This window comes from Rhea americana, unplaced genomic scaffold (assembly GCF_003343005.1).
Source record: "Rhea americana isolate MKP2758 unplaced genomic scaffold, rheAme1 scaffold_175, whole genome shotgun sequence".
In the NCBI taxonomy this organism is placed as follows: Eukaryota; Metazoa; Chordata; class Aves; order Rheiformes; family Rheidae; genus Rhea; species Rhea americana.
In genome coordinates this window covers 759343-785109 of record NW_028185872.1, presented here as the reverse complement: position 1 = coordinate 785109, position 25767 = coordinate 759343, and the positions used below count along the sequence as shown (strand labels likewise).

Sequence of the window (25767 nt, the reverse complement as noted above, 5' to 3'; positions counted from 1 at the left end):
TCCTAGGTGCCTGGACGCAAAAGACCTCACAGTTTGCTTCTCCACTTCATTTGTCTGCAAAATTTTTCTATGCGCTGATGATTTTTAGAATCAGGGTAAGTTCACTAGAACAACAGGGAATACAGGAATAAAATCATTAAGAATAATTCTAGAAGCAGAAGCATCAGYAGTTATTTTTCCCAGGGGTTTTGCAAAGCTTTTTACAAGAATTGCATTATGTTGCTGCTGGTTTTCCCCCCTAATTGCATTTAGTAATGGACAATCCTCTTCAGATTTCCTCTTTGAAAATTCACTCAAAAAAAAAAAAAACCCTAAAAAACACACCAAATGATGCAATTGTTTCTATGGATCAGAGTTTTATTTCACTCTGCAAAACTTCCTAAAATATACAACAGCTCTTCTCTGAAATCCTTCACCTTTTCTGGAGGCTCTTGACAGCTGTCATAAAACCTTGCCAAGTATCTTAAAAATAAATCTACTCTGAACAGAATTAAAGAAAAACCCAATGACAGAAAATCCTAAGGCCACTCTACCATTCCATGTTCCTAATATGTTTTGTTTAAAAATATACATGTAAACTTCTCCAGTAAGCTGAGCTGGTAGGCTGTAATTGTTACGCTAGAGACTCTAAACACCTAGCTCCTGAGGTCTGAAGCTAGATGAAGAAATTACTGGATGAAATGATCTGGTGTATGCTTTGCAAAAGGTCAATCTACAGGATAAGAAATCTTTCTAGTCTTACCATCTATTAAAAATAATATATTTGTCTATGTAATAGGCAAAGTATACTAGTTTACTAATTACACTCTAATATACCATATACTAATTTTACTATACCAATTATACTATCTTTACTAATTATACTACCCAAAACACCCTACAGTATTGAGATCTGGTGCTGGTGCTCCCGGAATTTTGCAGAACAGAGCATCTGATTCAACATTACGATTAATTCCTTCGCCATTTGCAAYGCAGGGCTCATAAGGGAACTCATACATATGGCTCAGCAAAGGGTCCTCCTCATTCAAACTCAAAGCTTCTCACTGATTCCTTTTGCTAATTGCTCCTTCCCCCTCCTCTCCCATTCCTGACTTCAGTTCCTTTCAGTCTTATCATGCCATGATGAGCGCACTTTGGGAGCTTTCTGCTATTTCCTGAGCTTTGATGCCTCCCTCATCAGCCTCCTTGACTCATGTTTCCTGTGAAGATATTACTTCTCTCTTACGAGCAGCATTCCGTGACTCTTGTAATGACTGTTTGAGGTATCGTATTCCATCTCAGGAGGGACCTGGTTTAAAGGTGTAAGCTCATTAGGAGATGTGAATGCCTATCGAAATAGGCCAGTAATAAACTAGAAGGAAATTATTCCTTTTTGTTGGGCCTGCATCCTGCACCCACACATGAGCGTGCAGGCTGTGTGCTGTGCTTGCGAGTGAATTTTGCCCGCTAAGAGCTCTCTCTACCACTGCAAATGGAAAAGTATCAGTAGATACGCTAGAGATCCTAAATATGTATCCAAGGCTTGTCTGCAGATCAGAGATAGACTTTTCCTTTGCTAACAGCACTGGAGACCACTGCAGCCTAAAGCCAAACCAAATTTTACTGGCTTCTGCAAATGGACAGTTTGGTTTCATGGTTAACAGCAGCTGCAGTGCCATGGTAGAGAAGTGCAACAGCAGCTGCAGTGCCACGGTAGAGAAGCGTTATCAGCTCTTTYCACAGCTATTCGATAAAAATGAAAACAGATCTGCTGATACAAAAATACCGTAATAACAAAAAAGGGAAAACAATATTTAACAAAACCAGACTTCTAACAAAATCTTTCAACTGCTCTACATTTTGCAATTCCTATTTATGTCAATATTCTATAACCACGACACAGAACAGAGGCATGGAGGGAGGCTGGAGACAGACAGAAATTAATCCATCTTTGTAATTAAGGTCTCAGAACAGCTTTCTCACTAAGAAAATGAGGCAATTTGACGTTGTTAATGTGCAGAATGGAAATATGCATCCATATTTCAGTTGAAATAGGTGTTCTAAGCAACAAAATTCTGTCCAGATAACACAAAACTGTCTTTCTTACTTCCCAATCTCATTTGAGTGAGAAAAGGCAGACATCCATCTTGTTTTAGACTGGCAAATAAAGCTTGAATGTTTTTACATTAAAATAGAAAGTAGGGTGAGAAATCAATTTTAAAAGCATAGTACAGGGGATAAAAAAAAATCAGAAGTTTTAAGGAAATTCTTATGATCAATACTCAACACTAAAAACTAGTTAGAGTATAGCGTGGCAGCTGCCATGTTAAAGCTCACTTGCATAACACAATACATGAAGGGCAGAAACATCTTCAAATCAAATACACTAAAATACCTGGGCATTATATTTCAAGATCAAATCATTGTTGTGGACCATCTCTCAGAAATGCTAATTGTGATTGGGCTCAAAAGTAAAATCAGTTCGAAAAGATGAGGATTGAATGGGCTTCATAAAACTTTCCAGGTTTGCCACAATCTCTTGTTCATCACAAATTCTGATTGTTCCAGAGAAGCCCTGATCCTCTCTACCACCCAAAAAACAAATATAAAATAATTACATACTGCCAAATAAGGAAAATAGTTAACCTYACTCACACCCTGTGAAAGTATTCTGCATTAGCGTATAAGCCCTGCATTTCAGGTATCTCCAGTCATGGTACTGACCTAGTGACACTGCTGACCTGAATCCACTGCAACGGACCTAGGTGATCACAGAAATAATCCTCCATGTTTTATTTTGATCATTTTGTTGACATGCAAGCCAAGGCTGTATTTCATCTTTTACAGAGACAACACACAGCATGTAAAAAATGGCATTCATTCTGCGCAAGTGCCACCAAACTCCTCAAACAAGCTTGAGATCCCAGTCTGCTACCTATATGCATGTATACTATGAGGCAGCTTTTAAGCACAAGATGTTTCTAATGAAGGTATCAGACTAAGTTACAGAAAGCTACTCATCTCTCTTAGCCCTCCTAAACATATTTCCTACCAGGAAAATGAGCCTAGCATGAAATTATCATCTTATGCAGAAACTTAATGGATCTTTCCTAGTCACTTAGTCAAATTTAATGTGGTAATTTCTTCTCATTTCACAAATGGAAATGATAGAGTAAGGAACTGGTGGCCCCTCTGTACACCCAGAAGTAGAAACAAACGTCAAACACAAGCTGTTTTTTGCTGTGATGAGTGAGATGGTAAGTTGAATGCAACTCCAGAAAAAGTCAGGAAGTGAAAGAGAACACTGTACATCCAGAGAAAAAAGAAGAAAGTGCATGTCAGACTATTCCAAACAATGACTTTATTTTCTGTGCAACATCACCATGGCAGCCCCCACAGCAGCATCAACATCCTTCCCATAAATCACAGGGAAGGGAAAAATCCTTTCCGCCTCCTGCCTCAGCACCTCATTCCTGGCAAGGGCACTCCCGGTTCCCAGAATCCTCGTCACTCCTGTCTCCATCAGGCGCTCAGAGGGCAGCATGGAATGGAGATTTTCAATGATCCCACGGCACAGAGCTCTAGTTACATGACCCAGCGAAAGGTCAGAGACAGAGATATTGGTCACCGAAGCCAACTGCTCAGGCATGTGCCTCTCTCCAAATATTGTTGGATGGATTGAGAGTCTGCTGTTGTTTTGGGCCAAGGCTGCCTTGATTATCTTTGTATAGATAGTAGACTCCTGAACCTCAAGGCCTGCAAAAGGGAAATACCATGTTACTAATTTGAAGGGGTCTAGGATATCTTACATGTGGATATTTAAAATGGACACTGATCCACCTGCTCAGCAAAATGCTGTATATCTGTTTCTCCCTGTGCCAAAGATAACTGCTTTTCCAGGACTCTGAACCCCTTTCTCATCATCCAAAAAACTGTGWTACTAGGAACTTTCTCATTTCAGAAACTGCCATTTCTGATAATACAGATATCCTTGTTTGCCTACGCTGTGTGAAGTTGCACAAAGCAACATCACTAAAGACACTAATGGCAGACTTCACATATAATCCAGACACTGAAGCAAAGTGCAGAGTTTCCTTCAAGAATTTGCTGAAAGAGTAACAAATACAAGAATTCACTGCTCCACTGCAACACCCAGGAGAGGAATAAAAGTCTGTAAAGACCACATTTAAAGCACTTAGGAAATATTACATGAGCCTGAGTCTTAAAATCCATTAAAAATCCATTAGGTATTTAGAGTTTTGAAAATTTGCAGCAAAAGGCAATTGATATAATCAGAGAACTCTTTTGAACTGCAATCATGGAAAATCAGCAACTGTCTTCAAATTTGCAGCCCCTTCCTTTTGAAACATATTCTCTCATATTCTTGAAACAAAAGAAAAGCCAAAATCTAATGTGTCCAGGCATGACTGCCCCAGCATGTTCATTAGCTTCAAAAGAAATTCTAGCAAACATGACCCAARAGTTACCCTTGTTCCTTACAGAGCACAACAAAACAGCTCCAGGCTTGTTCTTTTGCCTCAGCTACCCTGATACCTAGCTGATTAACCCTAATTTTAAGCTTTAACTTACCCAACTCTGCTGTCCACTGGGCCACCACATCCACAAACGTTGCTAGAACATTGCCTCCGTTGAGTGATGCGGCCACTGCCAAGTAGTTACCATCGAAGTAGGGAAAATAAGTAACAGCTGAGAAAGGATCTGGTGTCTCTGGAGGCTGGAATCCCAGTGGCATAGAGATGGTCAACTGAGCAGAAGTGCTGATATTGAGAACTAGAACACAAAAGAAAGAAAATCAGTGTTTTACCAGACAATCCTGAAGGAGGATAGTGGGGGGGGGGAGGAGGAGGAATCAAGATTGATTAATCACACAGATACAAAAACAGATGTAGATCATACCTGCATCAGTCCTCTCAGTCAGACAGGAATAAACAGAACACTGGAAATCTCCCAGGGCAATTCCGACTTCTGCTCCCTTGGGTATTCCATGCCATGCATAGATTGTCCTGCCTGCAATACTGCCAGGGTCTCCCACTTCTGGAAGCAAGTGAACAGGAAAGCCAGACTTTTTCAAGCTGCAATCAGAACAATATAATTGCAGGAAATCAGTATGGGAACATGCAACATGACTACAAGGACCTCTTTGAAGTCAACCTGGCATTTGTGACTGCTGGATTTATGGATGCTTTCACCTATTTAGAAAGTCGCACTTTGGACCAGAGCAGCATTCCCATTCCACTGGCTGAGTGGACAAGAACAGTCTAGGAGAATAAATACTTTTACTTTATATACAAACTGATTACCTGAGATTATACAGCAGTACCTGCACAGCAAGTTTAAGCTAATGCTGTCATACACATAGGTAGTTCCAGAGATAACAGACAATCACAAACCCAGCCTAAAGAAAATTTTCAGCTTTCAAGTGCCAAAAAACTCAGAGCTGTTATACAAACAGTTAGTGGTTCAAAACCAAATGATAAGTATTTATTCCAACAAACTTCTTACACAAACTGCAAGATACACTATGTTGCTACAGCTACAACACTTGATTAGTGAAAGATCAGTGAGCTAGACGAAAGCTTCTGTCATTCTTTCAAGACATTAGAAATTAGTTTACCTTCATGAGAAGAATATCTTTTCATCCTGGAGTCCTGGCCTAACCTAAGACCTGAACTGTATAAGGTCCCATCTGAAAGAACAAATCATTAAACACAAAAAAAGACCCAAACCTCATTTCCTGTAATTTCCSGTAAGACTCCCTATAGCCTATTATCTTTTAGATAATACAAGTAAATCTTAGTGGTCACAAAGAAGTTCAGCTGAAACAACTAATAGCTCTCTTTTATTATCACATAGGTGACAGCACATGGGCTGCAGCAGTCACCTGTCCATCCCATCATCATACCACAGAAAGGAAGAGGAATACTTCTGTATACAAGGCCTCATGATGAGCTTCTCAGCTCTGTTTTCTCTAGTTCTAAAAATACAGTGCCAGATTTTATATAATTTAAGCATTATGTCCCTTACAAAGCACAGCTATATGGCCCACACTCCTGTATGGGCCACATCACAACAGATTAGGAGTGACTTTCAATCACTTTCTATCTGTAGCACTTTCATACTTAAGGCCCAAAGAGACATTCACATTGCCTGGTACAAGCAACATGTAGAATCCATTGAATGATTTTAGCACTTACATGTCAGTATTCCAGCTTTTGCTTCTGGAATTAAAATATCCCCAGCTGGCAGCATTCTGGACAGACATCAGYGGCTTCTTCAGGTCACACAGCATGGCAACCACATAGTCTTGGATAGTGCCAGCTGCATCATAAGACTTCAAAAAATCTGGACTTTTGAACAAAACATTAAAAAATAAAAACAATGAGGAGTGTTTCAAGGCACGAGGTAGCAAGAATATCTCCAGTGCTACAACGACCTTCAGGTATGTGTGATCTCATCTCCTAACAAATAGTGAACCAGTAGCCTCAGTGATCAACCTATACTTTTGGGTCTTTTAATGGAATTTGTTTTCCAAGATGTTACTATAGCAGCAATAGTTAAATCCTGATGGAAGATGGAGAGAGATTGGCTTTAAGGAAATGAGCTGCCCAGATTCAAAAACACACCATTGCAAACTTGTCAGGAAGTTAATAACTCTTTGCACAACAATGTCATTTTGTTGATTCTGGAGCATTTGAGAAAAATAAGAAAATTCCTGCAGCTTTAGGATCTACAAATTATATGAAAGGAAATGTACCAAATGGTGAAACAAAACAGGAATAAACCAGCTTGGACTCAGGATCAATACAACACTGAGGTAAGATCTGGCCACATTCTTTACATYTGTTGAATACACTTTGGAAGAAATCAAGTTTTTCCCGACTTTTATATCACCTAGACTAATTGGTGAGGAAAACATCAGCTCTTTSAAAAGCATAGCATACTGAGGATTAAATTGTCTGAAATCACTGAACAGCAAGTCCTGCTGATGTCGAGTCATAAGTGAAAAATTACATCCTCTGCAAACATGCCACAACAAAGCAGACCGTCAGTTCCATCTCACAAGGAGCTCAGTGGCTAAGGAAGGAAGGAACTGGAATTAATTTAGGGACTGTTTCTTTAGGATCTGGCAGCAAGCAGCCAAAGCAATTCTGTTACTGTCTTAGGCACGTTTGTACTTTTAATAGACAATCTGCAAAAGGCAAAATTTCAGTGTTCAAACTGTATTACCAGACCTCCTTTGAGCAGGAGATTGGACTAGAATTACTCCAATCTTTTAGTACTTCTGTTACTATACGGCAGAGGATTTTCTTTTTATTAAGAGATCTGTAGTATTTTTATAAGGTTAGGTTCTCTTGCATGCTTGGCTGCACACAGTTTATATTGAATATACTGGTATTTTAAATATTCTTTGACTATTTAATTAATACTATGATTGCAGAGAAATGCAGCATCTAAGCCTGTAGCGACATTAACCTGCTATAGAAATACTAACTGTCATGTAAATTCAAGATGAGAAACTGCCAGTGAAACAGCCTGATACAAAACTCCTTCTGGAAAACAAACAAACAAACAAAAACCCGTACCTCTTACTTAAATACCAGTAGACTGTGGCACATCCGAATCCTGTAGCCAAGCTGATATGTGACTGTGGCTGAGGTAGAGAAGACAGGAAGCTAGGGCTGCAGCGGCCATCTTGCCAAGTAACCAGATTACTGACCTCCTCAGGCTCAAAGGTTGGGCCAGTTCCACTCTCTGTCCATTTGCAACCTAAAACACAGTGTCCGAGAAGTMCAGTGATTCCCCACAGCATAGTCTGCCCAGCATTCTTCATTTCTGGATATCCAGATAATTTGTGCAATAAATTGGAAAAAGAATTTAAAAAGAGCCAGTAGAGATTGCATTTAAATGAATTAGTCATACTTTTCAGTCCTAGATAATGTCCTAACACCATAATCCTTTGCTAAAACAGGGAATGCTGTCCAAAGCATTCCATTTCTGCTAGCACTCCTGTGACTTAAAGGAACAAGGAACTTGCACCGTGAGATGCTAATGATACAACTTAAATAACAGRTAACACACCAAAAATGTGCAATTTTGCTAAGAGAGGTAATGACCTGCTATGACACTGCTCACATAYAAACCCTTAATTAGGATCTGTCACATCATAACCTAAGAGAGAATTGTATTAGTAGTGAACTGTATACAACAGATAGCACAGTTATTTCCACCTTTTGAGTCAAAGCGAAAGGAAATCTGGCTCTGTACTTATTAAGCAAGGGACTGCAAAGTACCCTCCTGTTATCTACAATAAAGCTTTGCTGAAGGCAAAATAGGGCTTAATTCATTTTTTTTCTTCAGTTTCATCAGTCCAGCACGTTTCCTCTGAGCAGACGACACTATACCTTTGAAGTCACCTTCACATTTTTCTATGCAAAGGCTGCAGCTAAGTTATGGAAACTTTTCAGGGCTGCAAGGAACCCTCTCAGCAATGTCTGCTATTACTCCAGTCCAGTGCGCTACTTCCTGCTCTGACATGCTCACTACAAGCAGTCCTGCAAGGCAGCTAGTTTCTGGGTCCTGCCAGAGCAACAAACTAAACACAACTTGAGCTCAAGCATGTGATGTTTGCTAGCACTCTTCATGGCATGGTTTTGGCCTCTGACAGCTACTGCTCCCCCCAGGCATTGCCTAGCCACACTGCAGGGATAGGACAGAGTGCTGACTCTGTGGGCGAGGCTACTTTTTTTTTTTTTTTTTTTTTTTTTGGCTGGAGGGTGGGGTAGACTTTTGTGGTACAGATGCAAGCTCTGCTGTGCCACTTGACCTCTCCTCAGGTCACAGAAGAGGCCTCAAGCTGCTTTACTTACTAGTACAAACATACCCAAAAGAGTATTTCCTGGACTGGATTCAGGGATTTGAAGTCATACTCACACAATAAAAAGCAGCAATGAAAGCTGGGTAGAATTATATGAAGCATGCAAAGAAAACATATACCTTTGGTTCCCCTTGGTTCCCTGTTCTATCAAGTCTGTTTGAATTGAATTTCCAATTGGTTTGTTTTTCTAGTTTTAAATGGATTCAAAGAAATATTATTAACCATAAATCTAACCCTAAAGGATGCTATTAAAGATGTAATTTGTGTCCCAAAGCACATAGATTCACTTAGTCTACTCAAAGCAAATGAGAGCAAACAAACTCTCTCCCTTTACTGAATGCAAGAATTGAAACAAAAGTGACACGTGGCTTTAGGAAATAAAATATTAAGCAATATTGCAAAAAAATCTATGTCTATGATGAACCCATGAGGCATTTTTACACAGCTCTTGGGACAGCTGGAAAGCAAACAATAGCTCCATCAGCCTTTAGAAATATTTCTTCATAACAATTCTAATAGTTAAGGTAAAATTATAGCCAGTAATGAATAGYATACTATCTCTTAAAGCAATTAAGAATCTAATAACCTTTGACAGGCAGTGACCAGTAGTTTTGGGAAATCTGTTCTGTGGTTTACAATAAATCTGCTTAATTTGCATAGCTTCCTCCTATTGTTATTTTAATACTTGTATAATTGCTCAGATCTTCACATTGTAAGGTAAAGAGAATAAAGACATGGAACCAGTTTCTGAAACCTGAACCAAATGCCCTAGACKTCAGTACCTTTATATCAGTTTAGTCAAGAAGAGAATCTGTCCCTGGCTCTCAAAGCTAGCAATCTAAGCCGTGAATTCTTCAAACATCCTTACTGTCACAAAGATTATTCGAGTATGTGCACAATCAAGCCCCATATGACTACCTCACTGTGTTTGATTTCATTTCTGAGGTCTTGGTCTTTCATTCTACAAGCAGCTGTGTATCCAGCATCGTGACCATAATCCTTTTCTTTTCCTCCTCACAGAAGTATAAACAGTAAGATCAATGTAACATTAGAGGCTATGACTTACCAGAAAAAAAAAATGCTTTGAGTTTTTTTTTGAAAATAACATAGACAGAAACCATCTTTTACCAGGCTTCAATTCCTTTCCTGCTCTGCTTTCAAATAGCATTTCTAATTAGGATAGCAATATTCAGTGTTGGTTAGCTAATGTTGTGCATAGTCTCAAAGATCTAGTGTAGTTCATTTTTCAAGGCATACACAGAACTTAAAATTGCTACTGCAAAATCACAGGAAGGTATTAAGCTACTGGACAGCAACTAGTTAAGTTTTTTATAAGGTAAATAACATAAAAAAAAAAAAAAAGTAATTCACATGGTCCGGAAGTTCTTCCAGTTGGCAGCAGATAGCATATGATGGACAAACAATTGTCAAGCTACAAATATGCAATTCCTCCTTCATATTAATAGCTGTGCTGACTCTACAGGGCTCTCGTAAGACTAAATCCTTTAACTGGTCTGTGTAAACACRGTTAGCTGTAGCAAGCAGCTGACATTCCAGAAACTAAAGCAAAACCTCCACAGATCGTCTACTGATTCTGTCTTCCAGAAGACCAAAATGAACATGCAGCAATTTCCTACAAATCATTTTAGTGCTAAAAAATTATTTTCTGCATCATAATATTCAAAATAGGAATGGCAAAGAATTTATGTTACCTTGATCTCTTTTCCAAAACACAATCCCATGCATTTGTCCTGAAATACCAATATGCCTGACACTCTGAAGTTGTTGCTGGGGTAGAGCAGCAAGGCATTCATTCAATGCTCTTATTATTTTCCAAACGTTCTGCTCCATGCCCTGCAATCATAAAGCGTTATACCAAGCATAAAGTCATCAGGATTCACTCACTGTATTTATTAAAGATGCCTACTCTAGCCAGAAGTGAACAATATAATTCATTTAGCTTAAAAACGTACATTAGAATAACATTCACTCCTAAATTGAAAGCAATAATGCAAAAAAACACAAACCACAAAACCCCAAACTAGCAAGTTGAGACTGACATAACACCTTATACTGAAGACCAAATAATTCTTGAAATAATTTCTGATTCTAAGTTATTAATTCCATTTTTATTGCTCTTCTTTTTCCTCTCAAACATGATTACCTCATGAAGAGGTTCTGATTTGCATGCACTCTCACTTACTCCCTCCTAAAGCCCCTCCAATTCACTTATCATTGATTTTGATGAGGCTGACGCTTCATTTCTGGATATTCTTTTCTTAGATCTACCCAGAAAACTGATCTACTTGGTAACCTGACCAATTCATKCCACAATGGAAACTGTATTGCAACTTCTACACTTTTAAAGATTCAGACTACTGAAGTTTGTGACAGATTACAAGCAAAAACATTTAAACATAGTCTACACACAGATGTGTACTATTCTGTATATACRTACTTTTGGCTGCATAAACATAACTGTAGGAAGTAGGTTTAATATCTCTGCTCAGGCAAGACGCCTTGGACACACTACAATACTAAGCTGGGAGAATGTTGCTATATATATACGCAATTTTATTTGATTTGTGCTTTATTAGATTGACTAACATAATGGATCTAAAGTCCTCTAACAGGAATACATACTCTTGGGTATTTCAAGCAGTAATTTCCAGTTATGATTCCATCTTACACTAACGCAAAAAAGACCCTTCCAGTAGGCAAGCGGTTGTTGCTTCCTGACCAACAGCATCAAATACAAGGCAATGGTTCATGGGAGAATAGTTTCAGATTGCCTTATGACATCTCTGAGCCTACAGTGGAAGTGAYGGCAGACTTTTCCAGCAGAAAGTCTGCAGAATTAGTTTTTCTCTCTGTGGTGCCACTTAGGGAATGCTGCCACCATCCATCTCCATTTTGAAGCATTTAAAGAATTCCTGAGGATTTACCTCTCACCTAACAAACTCATTGGTTCTTGTACTGTTTCAGTTCGACCTGACCATTTCAGCAACTTGTCAACACCTTGATCCTTCTTAAAACAGGAGGCTTTCCTTGGCTTTCTTGAACAGTAAACAGAGAGCATTTTAATCCTGATCTCAGATACCCAAACACACGCAGCAACCATCTCCCTTGTTCTAGGCACCAAAACAACCCAAGAAGGACACTCAAGTTGGCACAACCTGGCTGCTCCAAGGGGGGGCCGCTGCCTGGGGGTGACCAGCGATGCCCCCCGCCATGCCTTACCTGCGGTCCAGCGCTCGAACTGGCCGTGTGCGCCCGTATCTCCCTGGAGCAGCTCTCGGCCACCTCTCCCCCTACCACCAGGGCAGCTTTGACGGAGGTGGTGCCCAGGTCTATGCCCAGCACGCAGGCGGCGCCGCGCCTGCCCGCCGCCTCGCTGCCTGTCATGGCCACCGCGGCAGGGGTGGCTTTCGCCTTCGCCACCSAGGAGGCACCCGAGGCACCGCCGCTCCTCGCTGATGCCTGCCCCACGTGCTGGGGGCACACGCAGTGCTCGCGCCGGTGGTGCACGGGGACTGGGAGGACTGGGCAGACTGGGCGAGCGGCCTGGACTCTGCCCTGCGGACTCTGGCACTCAGCACAGAGGAGGCCTCAACTCAGCAGCGCCTGCACACTTTCCCTCCATATTGAGTGTGGTGAAACCACCTTTTCCCTCCCCGGAGACCTGCGCGGCTTTCAGCGACAGCCCAACACAGAGGCAAAGCCGCAACCGGCCCCCTCCGCTGCAGGCCTCCCGCATCCCGCCTCACGGCCCCGCCACCGCCGCCTCACGGCCCCGCCGCCGCCCGCTCCGCCACACCCAAGATGGCGGCCGAGGGCGGCCGCACTGGCGCTGCGCCGGCTCAGGGGCGTGAGGCGGGGAGTTGATAGGCGGCCGCCTCACGTGAGAAGCACAAAAGGGAAGAGCCGGAGGTGCGCGGGACAGAGCTGCGGCGTTAGGAGGAGGTAGGCGCCCTTTCCCGGACACCCATCCTCRGCGGCAGCCCCCTCCCCCTTAAAGCGCGGCACGGAGCCGCTTCACCGCGCCCCCTGAGGGCGGGGTGGCGAGGACTACAAGTCCCAGCGTGCACCGCGCCGGCCGCCTCRGGCGGCGGGGGCTGGCAGAGGCGCGGGGGCTGCTGAGACTTGTAGTCCAGYGAGGGAAGGGAGTTGCTGAGGTGAGGGGTAGGTGCCCGGGGACTGGAGGCGGCCGCTGTGAAGGGGCAGCAGCTCTGCGGGGCAAGCTATGAGGGGAAAATGTCCCCGGGGATCTGGGCAGAGAAAGGGGCCGAAAGGCCGGTGCCCTGTCGGGGCCGGGGGCAGGGCAGGTGGCTGAAAGTCCCTTTGGGAGGCTGGGCTGGGGGCAGGGAGCCATTTGGCGGGTGCTGCCCCTGAGGGGATGGGCTGGTGCTGCCCCCCCATAGCGTGTGGAGATGAACAAAGCTTCTTTTCCCCTCCTTCTGCAGCTCTGCCAGGATGGGGACGAGATGCCTGCTCCCCTCRTTGCTGTGCCTCTCGCTCGCACAGCTAGGGCCTGGTGGTGAGTGTTTGCCCAGGACAGGGCCAGCTCTTGGCTAGTAGGAGGTGGAAGAGCCATGCTCTGCAGGGGTGGGTCCCTCATGGTGCTTCTCCAGGTGTCCTCTCGGCTCTTCCTTTGTGCCTCTCCTCGGACTTCAGGTGCTCCCACATGGAACCTGTGTGGTGGGCTAGATGGAGCGCTAGGGGAGCACACGAATTTGTCCCTGCAAACGTGGTTTTAATACTGTGCGTGGAGCAGTTGGTGATGGACTGGGGAGCTCTCCTGCACTTAAGTAACTTCTTAAGAACACTATAAAGCATCAAGAAAGATGCGCATCACAGCTTCTGATGCAGATAATAACTATACAACTTCCTGCRATAGTGCTTCTTGGCAATTTATTCTTATCTAAACAAAGCTTCTCAATTCTTTCTAAATATATCAACTTTCAGAAGGTGCTCTAACTGTTACATGAGGCTTGGCTGACATACTAGAGACTCAACATTACTCTAAGGCTAACCGCTAGTATCTGCCACTTCACTGTATGTAGCCCATGTGCTTTTTCCAGACTATCATTTCAGCTCTAGCTGTCYTGAACAGCATAGTTCAGGAGACAAAAGAGGGTACTGATCACACAAGCAGTGTTAGAAAATAAGTGTCCAGAGCAGCCCATTTATCTTTATGCATATATCTGATCTTATTTTTACATAGCTCTTTATTCTTCCTTCTGTCACTTTTATCCTTTAAACATACAGACCTAAAATTACTGACACATGATTATTTATCACTTTTTATATCAGTTATTGGCATTTATAATCTGGCCTCTCTCTGAATGTGATGTGGTATAACTTAGCTGTACATTTCAGAGCCATATAGGAAAGTGCTTGAGAATCCTAGGATAATAAATGCATGTTCTCTTGAACATATGGATATCCAGTTTGAACTTGTGGCTCAAGCAGCGTTTTTAAACTGARCTTGGAATACCCCAAATTACTAGGATAACAGCAAGAAACAATTAGCATGAGTTTAAAATAACATATAACTTCTGTTGGCATGAACTTTTGTTGCACTTTACATATCTAACTTGCTTCCTTATGTCTTGTTCCAGTGACAGTTATTTAGTTCCTCTTTTGTTTAGTTTGCCTTGAAATAAGCTGTAGTCCCTTTGTATGTGTATTATTTCTATTAGAATGACAGCAGAGACAGCAGTTGATGAAATCTTCCTATCACAAAACAAAACAGCTACTTTGTCAGAAGGAATGTCTGTCATTCATAGTAATTGAGTGGGTTTTTTTTTTTTTCTCCAGATGGAGCCATTGTATGGTCTGTCCCTGAAGTGGTTTCATTAGAAAATGGAAGTTCAACAAACATCACTATATCTCTGAGGTAAAATCAGATTGCAACTTCACTTTCTTTATGAAACTTGTGGGTATGCAGAGTGAATCTCACTTGTGTGTGACTGGCCACTTCTAGACTGTTAAATCATTTTAAAACCAGTTTGGACCAAAGTGGTGCAGAAGCCTCACACAGCCTTGTGTGAAGTGTCTCCAACAATATCCCTTGTCATCTGTATGAAAGCTGTAGCACAAAAAGATATTCTGTACTGTCTCTCCTATGTTACTTATTTAACTGTCTGCTGTAAATGAACTTAAGTTTCCTCCGCCTCCAAAAAACAAAGTTTAAGAAAAACTTGCRTTCCCTGGAAGGGTTACTAGAGACTTTACCAAGCAAACAAAACTCACTGCTTCTAGCAAAGAAATGCAGCTACACTTGGAGCTGCTGCACCTGAGTCCCATTGTTTAGAGTGCAGTTTATCTGTGTTCTTTCTTTGTCAGCCTTTTTCCGGGGGGGGGGGGTGGCGCGGCATTAAATATTCAACAACTTTGAGATCTCAAAGGAGTGGTGGTGAGGGGAAGGGAATAGTCAGATGACTGTGTAGTAACTGTGGTTAGGAAGGAAAATGGCTAAACATCGCTGCAGCAGTCTAGAACTCTTATTATTTTGCAAAGAAAGATACAGTACTGTAATCTAGTCCATGAACAAGTACGAGCATTTGAATAAGTACAGCAGTACAATTAAACCTAGACAAKTGTCTAGTGGAATTCTGGGGAGAAAGTTGTGCAGATTTCTATTTCAATCAATTGATTCTTAGCCTGTAGCACTCCCACCACTTCTGCCTTCCCCTTCTTTCCCCCCCCCCCCCCAAATCCTGTCATGGTGTTTATTAATCCCTCGCTGTTATCATTTTGCTCTGCCACTTMTGTGAAGAGAAGAGGGACATAAAATGTGGCCTTATAACTATCTTGTGCCCAACACTAGTTCTAACTAAATCTTCAGAAGAAGGAACAGCACACTGCTAAGTACTTTGGTGGTGTTCCTTTGCATACTAGGTAGATACTGTTATGTATGGACTGTCCATTAAGTTTGGCAAAGCTGTAAGGAATTGGCAGATATTCTCCAATAGGCCTGAAGAAAAGTCTGTGAATTCAAGCACCAGTCTAACTTGGCTTTTCTATCTTTGCAGGGCTCCATTAAATGAGACATTGTTGATAACTTTTAATATTACATATTCATCAAAACACAGAACCATTGTTGAACTACCTAATGAAGTAAGTCACATAACAGGCTTCTGACCTTATGCAAAAGCCTGCTGTTGGTATGGTGCAGCTCCTCTTTCCTTCCTCCATTTTCCCTTGCAGATAAAATTGCCTGCAGGTCTCACTAAGGTAGACTTTCGAGTGAAAGCAGATGATGTTGGGCAAGTTACAGTGTATCTTCATACCAGTAATTCCAACTTAACTGGGTGAGAAACTGTTTTTTAGCTCTACRTACTATCTTACTGCTCCCTACACATAGTGATTATTACCTCTTTTTATAGTCAAATAGTTAACGAGACAAGAGTGGTATACAGTCAAGAAGATACAGTGACCCTCCAGCAGTCCTCAAGGYCTTCAGATAAATACAAAGTATGAAAGCAGAGTGGTAGTCTAGGTATCCTAGATTTCATTACCAGATGACCAACATCTCATGGCTTCCTTGTCTGGTTTAATAACCCCTCCAAGAGTCTCAAAACTACACATTAGCCCTCCTGATCCACAAAGCATTTGTGTAARTCCAATGAGTTACTGCTGTTACTTTGCAGAATTTGCTCTGGAGTGGTAAATAGTCTGATTTTTAGGTTAAACGGGCCTGCAATCACAGATGCTACTGTCCTCTGTAATAGGAAAACCGTCTAGCAACATGGAGAAAACTGGATTGTATGCAGTGCCATTTGAGCAACAGGCAAATAACATCATACTCCTGTCTTTCTTCCTCATTTCACTTCTGCTTTTAAAACTTGCAACAAATGTAGAGGTAGCCACATTCATGAAATGTTCAACAAGACAGGCATGATCATGAGGCTTGGCTAGCAGAGCATGAAAAGTGAAAACTGCTGTTGCATAACAGACCTCATGCTAAGAGAGTGGAAACAATAGGCACAAGATGACCTGTTGGAAAATTTGTATGATACTAGAATGRAAAGGAAAGTCAGACAAGAAGAAAAGGGTTTAAGTGATTGAGGCAAGGTAGAAGTTTTAAACATAACAAGGACACTAAAGGAAAGGGGAAAAATTCAACTGAAACCAATGTGGGATCTTTACTGTTTTGTCTCAAATTCCTCWACTCTGTTTTCTCTATAACTAGAATAAGGGAAAATGTCCTGAAAAAAGTGTGAACAGACAAATTGACTAACTCTGTATATATTGACTTTCAGACCAAGGATTCAATTTCAAGTGATTCACAGCATCATAGTGAAATATGCTGATGAGGTGATTGGCTGGATCTATTTCCTTGCGTGGTCTATCTCCTTCTATCCTCAACTCTTTGAGAACTGGCGACGGAAAAGGTAAAGAGACTTAAGATGCATTAGCAAGTTACTCAAGCACTTCTGAAAATCATGGTCTTAGTTTCAGTTATGTCCATCTTGGTTCTTGTGAATAATGCATAGAAAGACTGAGGAACAAAACAAGGCAAAGACAGCCTGAATAAATGTAGCCTCAGTGAACTTCCATGCAGGCAGGTCAGAGGAAGCTAAGTGCATCCTACGAATGCCTAGTTTTAAGATTTGGCATTCAATACTAATCTGTAATAGAGACTTTTAGTCCCCATTCCCTTTGGTGCCATGCTTTACATCATATAATCCAGCYACTTGTGATGCCCACCTTCCAATATTACTTACATTGCCAGCTGCTGATCAGATGATTCCTTGTAGTGTTATCATTAGAGCAGCTTCCTCTAAACTAAGTGACTGTCACAAGTAGAAAGATGAACACCTATGAAAGCTAAGGTATTAATTTTGGCAAAGAGGTACTACTCCTTTCACAGATTTAAATCAGTAGTTTTATGAGATTAGCTAAGCTCATGCAGGGCTGAAGTTAAACAACAGGGATGCAGACTTGGTAGTGAGAATTGTTCTGAGTAYAAGTGTGGCATATAAAGGATATTTCTCCTTGCTTCCTGATGAACTCAGCATCATGTTACAATGCCAGCAGCTTTAGCTTACCTGAAAAATTGTGTATATACTGGCACATCCTAAAGACAAATCCTTCCTGGAACTGGCTGTAATGCTCTGATGCATATTTTTCAGACACTTTTTTTTTTCCTCTCTAGTGTTGTTGGATTAAGCTTTGACTTTATTGCGTTAAACCTTACTGGCTTCATAGCATACAGTGTATTTAATGTTGGACTCTTCTGGATTCCCTTAATCAAGGTAAACATGATTAATATTATGAGAGAATGAGGTTATTCACAGAGGAGGCTATGGTATCTGACTGATTTTTTGGCTCCTCTTACCTTTAGGAGGAATTCTTGCTGACTTATCCCAATGGAGTAAATCCTGTGGCTATCAATGATGTTTTCTTCAGTCTCCATGCAGTAGCTCTCACTCTTCTTATAATAATTCAGTGCTGCATCTATGAGGTAGGTCTCAGTGCTGGACTGACCCGTCAGCTCTGGCAGAGCTCCCTCTGTCGGACACCTCCCAACACCCCTTTCTGTTCTCCAAAGTCATCTTTGCCCTTTGCTCAGCTTCTCTAGAATGGAGACTTCACAATCCAAGTGCCTTATCTTTTCTGAGCTACTGGTCACTCCAGTAAGCTTAGCTGTTTCAGCCTCATGGATGTTCTGAGCTTATCAGTAGACTCTTTACGGATTCAAAATAACTAAGGCAAACAGCCAGGTTCATAAAGTTCCCAAACAGATCTCTAGCCAGTACCTAGATTACAGCTCTACACAGTACAAATGCCAATACCTGTGTTGCTATTTCCTCACTGTTTGGAGCATTCGTTAGGTTAGGGCTGGTCCTCAGATTACCTGCAGCTCATGAACTTTCTTCTTCAACCTATCCCCTTCCAAAACAGCTGAAGAGTCTTCTATAATTCCTATCCCATTCTATCATTAGTCAGGTGTTTTTTATTTAGTTCCCATTGTAGAAGYCTCTGATTTGAACAGCCAATTTGCTCTAGATGGCAACTATTGCTAACAGATAACTAAACCTAAAACTGTAATGGTTCATTTATCACTACTGTTAGGTGTGATAATTTTTCTAGTAAAGAATCTGAAGGCAACAATGAACTCTTTCCACAATGGTATTAGCAGCCTCTTGCATAAGCAGGAAACTCTTGGTATCATCAAGCTAAACTCAGGATTGTTAAGCTGTGGGATTGAATAACAGGCATCATAAATCTTCAAGAATATTGCAGCAATACTGTTTCCAYTTGCTCAAGGACAAGAGCATTCTAAATAAATGCTGCTGGCTGTCACTAATCAGCTCTTGCAAACCAATCAACTTTTGGCTGCTGTGGCACTCCATTTAGTCTTAAAATTCCCTTGTGGTCTAATTAGTGCAACAACGGGTTTGTCCTGTAACCTTAAATAATGCTGAGCATATTTTATGTCTTATGGTGTGTGGACAGTTTTCAATGTATCTGCATTTCTGTTTCAGAGAGCAAATCAGAAAGTATCCAAAGTTGTTGTTGGACTATTGGCACTTGCATGGATTTTTACATTTACAACACTGTTTCTTGCTGCAGCTGAGGAAATGACATGGCTACAATTCTTATTTTGCTTCTCTTACATTAAGTTAGCAGTCACATTGATAAARTATTTTCCACAGGTAAATCTGAACTTTTCTGTTTTTATACTATATTCCTGTCACCCTAAGTGTGAAGTGTGTGTCCTTGAAAGTCTGACTAGACTAAGCCAGTAATGAYGATTATTTGTTTTCTAGTGAAAAAAGTAGTAGGAAGGTACCAYGTAATTATCCAGAAGAGTTCAGAAATGTTAATCTCAGGAATGCTCACTTTTTATTGGGATTGCCCAGAGCACTAGGTGGTAAATCAACTTCTAAAATGAACAGAGAAGCCTCCACTGGGAGCTTTCTTTCCAGGAGGGAACAGCTGAACTTCRCTTGCAGACCAGAGCAAGACTTCTACTAACTACTGTGATACCACACTAGGTAGCCAGGATTAAGGTCTCACAGGACTACTAGGTACTAACAGGTGTGACTAGGTGCAAACTGGCAATGAGATACYGACTAGCTTCTTGTTACACACCCAGGCATACATGAACTTCTGTCGGAAGAGCACTGAGGGATGGAGTATTGGAAATGTATTACTAGACTTCACTGGTGGAAGCTTCAGCCTCCTGCAGATGTTTCTGCAGTCTTACAACAATGGTAAGGCTGGAAGTGAGATGGTTGGGGCCTTTCTAAGTGGTAGTGCTGGGAGGAAATCCTGCTGTAAAGCAGACCACCTTGTATGTTAACTTCAAAGGAGGATGTTTGTGTGACTGTGGGTAGCTGTTTCTACATTAAGAATAAAGAAATGTTTGTATTTCATCAAGTTAAACTTCTATTCTGAAGAAACTGCAAAACAACTATTAGTTGGCTTTATATAGCTATACACTGCAACCAGTCTTCAGGTGTATCTAAACAGTCCAGTTAAAGATCAGCTGCCCTACTATGTGTTGACATGTGTTGACATTATCACTCAAGACAAGACAAACTTGTTAGTTCGATTAACTTGTGTTAATTCTCTAATCTTGTGTTTGACAGAACAGTGGAAGCTAATCTTTGGAGATCCAACCAAGTTTGGCCTGGGTGTCTTCTCAGTCATCTTTGATGTTGTTTTTATGATCCAACACTACTGCCTTTACAGGAGACGGGGGTATGAACCTTGTGAATAACATCTCCTACCAAGATAAAAACTTTATATGGGACTTGCCTCCATCCTGGCTAAGGGATTTCAAGATGTCTCTTAACCAGCTACCAGTAACACCAGTTCTGAGCTCTATTTACTGACAACCTTTCTGGTACAGCGTACAAGCTCTTGCCTTACCAAATGCTGATTGCCAAATGCCTTAAAGGATACCAAGCTATCTAGCCACTTATGGATGGAAGAGACTCTCATACCTGTTGAAGCTGCAAATCCAGCTTGGCTTGCGCTGTTGAAGCAATATGTGGCTCTCCTTCCACCAGCCACAGGAAGGGGAAAGATCAGGCTCACATCTTTCTGATTGTGCTTCACTTCCAAAGAGCCAGAGTTCTGGCTTCCAGAAATCTGAGATCATGTTTAATCAACCACTTAAATTGTTAATGTAGTGACAAAGGAAGTAGATCCATGGATCTAACTGCTGCTGCTGGCTCCTCKCAGACCAAATCACTGCTCATGTTGGGTGGTAACAGCAGTAACAGTACATGAAAAGGATACTGGAGGAAAATAAAAATATCCATGTTAGAAGCTGAACTCAAAAGAAGGCTACTGAGAAGAAACAGCAACTATATTCCAATTTCACTGAAAGCTCTTTCAGATGTGCTAAGATCAGTGCTCAGATACATTTATCTGAATACTTCTAGTGCACTAAATTAACTTTGCTTGGTTYTGTTGACATGCCTGGAGTCATATACTGTGGATGGTAAAGAATAAAGATTGTCAAAGGGATTATTTCAAAGTGATCATGTTAATTAACAGTCCAATGATTAAAGTTCCTAAATACGTGTTTTTGTTCCTGGCCAACATCCTAAGATATGTTCCAGGTAGAGATCAAGATCTTGAGCTTCTTGAAGGTAAGCATTCCACCTCTTAAAAGAAGTGGAAGGAAATCTATGCATTTGTACTTGAACAATACTTGAATACTCAAAGTTTCTCTCTTACTGGGTGTCAACCTACAGAAAACAGCTTGTKCCTCCCACCTGCTAGAGACTAGGTGAGGTTTTGAGTTCACTAACACTATGAATACCCAACAGTAAAACCAGATGCTAACCTCAGTTTCTAAGACTGCATTTTGTTGATATAGCCCAAAATGCACTTGGGAAAAAGATGCCCCAGCTGGAGGCATTCAAATATGTAAAGACACAGCTCAGGAAATCCAGCTTTGTTTTATTGTGTGTAAAATCAAGTGACATAGCAGTACAAATAGCAGTGTATCTTTATAGTAACAAAAATAACTTCAGCTTGAAAGCCTTAAAATTTATCACTGAATTCTTAATAGTTACAAAATTCAAAAGCAGTATTGTAATAGTTCAATAGATAGAAAAATGGTAAACAGGCATCTGCTGGTRTGTTCAGAACAGTCTGAGATGCATTAATCACAATATACCTACATGGCACAGCAGTAATGTACTGAATAAGTTAGTCTGCCATCTCCTCATGTTCTATTTACAACAGCTTACCTGAAGGCTGCGCAAGGAAAGTATGGATATGTATAAATCAACTGAGGTGGATTAAGAACTCCAGTTTTCAGATAATTGTAAAGCTAGCTGGTAACAAACCACTGAGGATGCTAGATAAATAACTTAGCTTTGCAGCAAGAATCTTAAATTCTGTAGTATGTAATTGATTTAAAAAACTTAATAGCTTACTAGATGTTTAAATTTGGTCAAGAGGCACTTATGCAAGTTACTGGCATATTCATCTCTTCTATCCAATAAATCAGTAATTTAAGGAAAGTAATCTTCTACAAGATGCAACCCAAAATCCATCCCCTCCACCTGATGTCTGATAGAAGTGGTATAGAGAACAGGAGACTACAGATAAAGAGTAACCCTTTYGGTAAGTCCAACAATAGTATCTTCTTTATCTGCACATATTGCTCTGTATTCCTATCATTTAATCTTGATTCATTTGGTGTTACTAATTACTAAGGAACAAGAAGAAATTAGGTTTCACTCTGATAACAAAGCTGAATTGTAGTGTGTAAGAGCTTTTAGTGCACTTCAAAGGTATAAATCTAACTCTTCTGTATTAGTCAGTTGTCTCTTGTCTGAAGAAGCTGCTCTATGTGGGGAACTTCTGCAGTAAACCATAATGCCCAAACCCTTCAGCATACTGTCTAGCTAGCACACAGTGTGAGATTAGTACAGTGCTCCTCCTCACAGCAGTGTTCAACTCTTAATTGGCATTTTAACTTGATTGCACAGGAGGACAGGGCAGCTTGCATCTAAAAGCTCGAGTATGGCAAACCCCCTAATCTTTGGCAGAAATCCTATTTCCTTTTGAAGTGGGAAGCTTCTGTGCTACAGAAGAATCTTGTCAAAGTTGAGGCTCCTCCAGTTGCTTYCTTAAGTAACTAGCATTAGTCCTGTCCTCCTGAAAACCATGGCTACTATAGGATCATTTCGTGTACCTGCAGGGAAGACTTTAGAGAAGCACTCTGCTTAGGGGACTAGAATTTTACTACTGTCAGTTACACCAGAGAAAAAAAAAAAGTGTTTACCACAGGTAGGAACATGCACTCCTTCCAGACAGCCTGCTCAGGTCTAGTATTTGCTTCCTTGCTTCATATMCAATCTATGTCTCTCTCCCTCCCCAACCCTTCCCCAACCTCATGATTGATTAGGACATCATAGACTGTTGCACAGCCTTCTGCAGAGATTGCCTGGTCACCAGCAGCCGCACCACTTCTTCATTTCTTTTTGTCAGCCTCTTCCTTGCTTGGTCATGAGTTACCATTGTCATATCCCAGCCATTCACCTAGAAAAAGAATATAAGGTGCTTCAGTAGTCACAGATGGAGCAARTCTTGACAAAGCAGGGCAAGCCTGATGCACAGAGGCAAGGCCTGAGGCTGTCCCACCTCTGGTGGGTTCCCTTAGGCTAGCTAAGCCTAGCAGCTCTTCTCAAAATCCAGGCAATGGAAACAAATGAGAGGCATGTGCACAGGCTCACAGGAGTCTGGTTACTTTTTCCACTATGTAGTTCTATAAGAGTAGTTAACTGATGTTTGGCATAACCCCCACAAACTGCCCTGGAAAGTACCTAGAAGACAGTACTTCACYCCAGCAGAAATTTCTCTGCAGTACACACATGGGTACTGAATTTGTACTTGTCTTATRTTGGTGYTTACCTGCATGATCTTATCTCCAATCTGAAGCCCTGCAACTTCTGCTGGGCCTCCTTCAGTCACCCTYGTTACATAAATACCCTGGAAAAAGRATGAAGCGTTCATTTACTACATATGGAGGCATTAAATACTCAAAGGGCCATTTTACTGACAATGAAGAAAAACTTTGTAGTATATTATTGGATTCTAGTAAAAAATAGGTTTGTGTGATGCTGGAGAGTAAAAAAGTCACACAAGAGCTAACGTCAAGACAAGCCTGTCTGTAGATGATTACATGGCAAGGGAATAACTTGTCAGCCATGTGAGATGACAGAATACAGATGCATGTGAGTATGTGCAGCATTTTGCAGAGATAGTTGCTACTGAAAGCAAAGAGCATCTGACCTTGTCAGTCTTATCTTCAGAGAAAGGATTCTGAGTAGGRTCCTGATCAATGCCACCTCCAATGCTGAATCCTAGAATCAAATTGTCACCTTGACGAAGCTTGTGTATTTCAATTCTTTGCTAAAAAGAAAAGAGAATAACTGAGTATTGTGATCACTGGAAGAAATCTTAAGTCTGTCTCAGAAACAGACACACAAAAGCCAGTTAAATAGTTCTTTCGCAGAGATGCTGTAAACCTCAGTTAACTCTACTAGAAAATGCCGTATCACAGCTTTGGTTAGAACAAGAACTACATATCAAGTCTGTGCGTGCTGTTTGCAAGCAAACAGCTCAAAGTCCTCAGCAGAGAAAAGTATTACRTAGCATTTGTCGTCTACAAGTGACATAACCTTGGTGCTGACTGCAACAATTGGCTATAGACAATTCTCAGCCCTGCCATAAAACTGCATGACAAAAGCGTTTGCAAGCTCACCCCAAGGGTACTCCTGCTACCATTTAGCCAGGCTTCTAACCTAGCCAGTGTTTTACTGCTGCACTGAGGACCAGGGAGAAGGCATTAAAAACTGAGAGCAGCTCTCCTTAAACGTGAGTCAAGGCTTGCTAACTAGCAGTTATTCACATCTAGATTCGTCTTGCTTTTTGTCCAAGTGCCTTGTGTTCCTGTGTAGCCTTGTCAATGGAAATATTAGCCTATTAGTAGAATGCTTCTTTTTAGATACTGTAATTATCTTTTTTTTTTTTTTTTGGTAATCTGAAAATAGGTAARTTCCTTGCTGACTAAGGAACACCGGGATCTGACATACAGTAATCTGTAGCGTTTAACTGCCACCTTGTAGGAATTTCTGAGCCGAGATAAAGAGCCAGGATCTTGAACTAGAAGAACACCACTCAGAAGATGCTTCTCAAACTTCTGCCTCTGTCAGGAGCTGAGCTTTCTGAGGGGCAGCAGGCTCGGGATTCCAGTAGGATACAAACTGCTTTGCTAAACCAAGACACCTGGCACATCCTCAGGGACATCTGCTCTTCCATCACTAAAAGCAGCACAGCATATTCCCGCTGGGTCAACAGTCAAACCACCCAAAAGGGCACTTTTATTAATTCAGTATTTTAATTAGTGAAAGAAACAACACAGAGATCCTTGCTATATTCTGTTTTTTGATTAAGGTGTAAAAACTCTGCTCTCTAAAATCCAAACATACGAGGCAGGTCTCTACCCTGTCTATATCACACCGCTGCAGAGGGCACTGAACGAAGCACTCAGCCAGCTGCTCCTGCCACATTACCACCAAAACAACGTAGGAAAACATCAGTTTTTTTGTGCAAAATGCCCTGTACCACCCAGGGGAACAGGCCGCTCGGGGAGAGGCTCCTGTACCGGCACCTAATAGCCGCTTGTGCCTCCTCTCCAGCCCTGGGAAGAGGAGCGAGGCCATGAAAAGCGGCACAAGAGGCGCCGGCTTCGGAGGCGCGGTGTCACGCAGCGCCGCCAGAGCTCTCGCGGGCCGAGCGGCTCCCCAGGGGAAGCGCCGGGGCCCGAGTAGCCGACAGGTCCCTTGACCACCGGCCCGGGCGCCCCGCGGGATCCGGGCGGCGGGGCGCGGGCAGCCCCCGCCGGC

The 25767-nt window shown here is 41.6% G+C and overlaps 3 protein-coding genes across 7 annotated transcripts; 1 reads left to right on the top strand and 2 right to left on the bottom strand.

The window, feature by feature from the left end:
• Positions 1-43: 43 nt before the first annotated feature.
• Positions 44-12778, bottom strand: SHPK (sedoheptulokinase). Of its 2 annotated transcripts, XM_085301292.1 has the most exons (8): positions 12116-12778; positions 10588-10729; positions 7584-7767; positions 6195-6347; positions 4897-5072; positions 4570-4770; positions 3446-3735; positions 44-104 (listed from the first exon to the last, which is right to left on the bottom strand). In XM_085301292.1, the coding sequence occupies exons 1-8, from the start codon at positions 12278-12280 to the stop codon at positions 102-104; spliced, it is 1314 nt and encodes a 437-aa protein (XP_085157418.1). In that variant the 5' UTR covers positions 12281-12778; the 3' UTR covers positions 44-101. The 2 variants fall into 2 exon arrangements, with proteins under 2 accessions (XP_085157418.1, XP_085157416.1); XM_085301290.1 differs by lacking the exon at positions 44-104 and having other exon boundaries at positions 3304-3735.
• CTNS (cystinosin, lysosomal cystine transporter) lies at positions 12693-21410 on the top strand. 4 transcript variants are annotated; one of them, XM_085301293.1, is made up of 11 exons: positions 12693-12838; positions 13339-13412; positions 14696-14774; positions 15913-15997; positions 16088-16191; positions 17143-17274; positions 18039-18138; positions 18228-18347; positions 19372-19542; positions 19986-20103; positions 20482-21409. In XM_085301293.1, the coding sequence occupies exons 2-11, from the start codon at positions 13349-13351 to the stop codon at positions 20610-20612; spliced, it is 1104 nt and encodes a 367-aa protein (XP_085157419.1). In that variant the 5' UTR covers positions 12693-12838; positions 13339-13348; the 3' UTR covers positions 20613-21409. The 4 variants fall into 4 exon arrangements, with proteins under 4 accessions (XP_085157419.1, XP_085157421.1, XP_085157420.1 ...); XM_085301295.1 differs by lacking the exon at positions 12693-12838 and adding an exon at positions 13005-13050; XM_085301294.1 differs by lacking the exon at positions 12693-12838 and adding an exon at positions 13033-13057.
• A 375-nt stretch (positions 21411-21785) lies between these two features.
• TAX1BP3 (Tax1 binding protein 3) lies at positions 21786-25431 on the bottom strand. The gene is made up of 4 exons (XM_085301244.1): positions 25351-25431; positions 24152-24271; positions 23771-23848; positions 21786-23398 (listed from the first exon to the last, which is right to left on the bottom strand). Exons 1-4 carry the CDS (start codon positions 25429-25431, stop codon positions 23261-23263), a joined length of 417 nt encoding a protein of 138 aa, XP_085157370.1. The 3' UTR covers positions 21786-23260.
• Between the last annotated feature and the right edge of the window lie 336 nt (positions 25432-25767).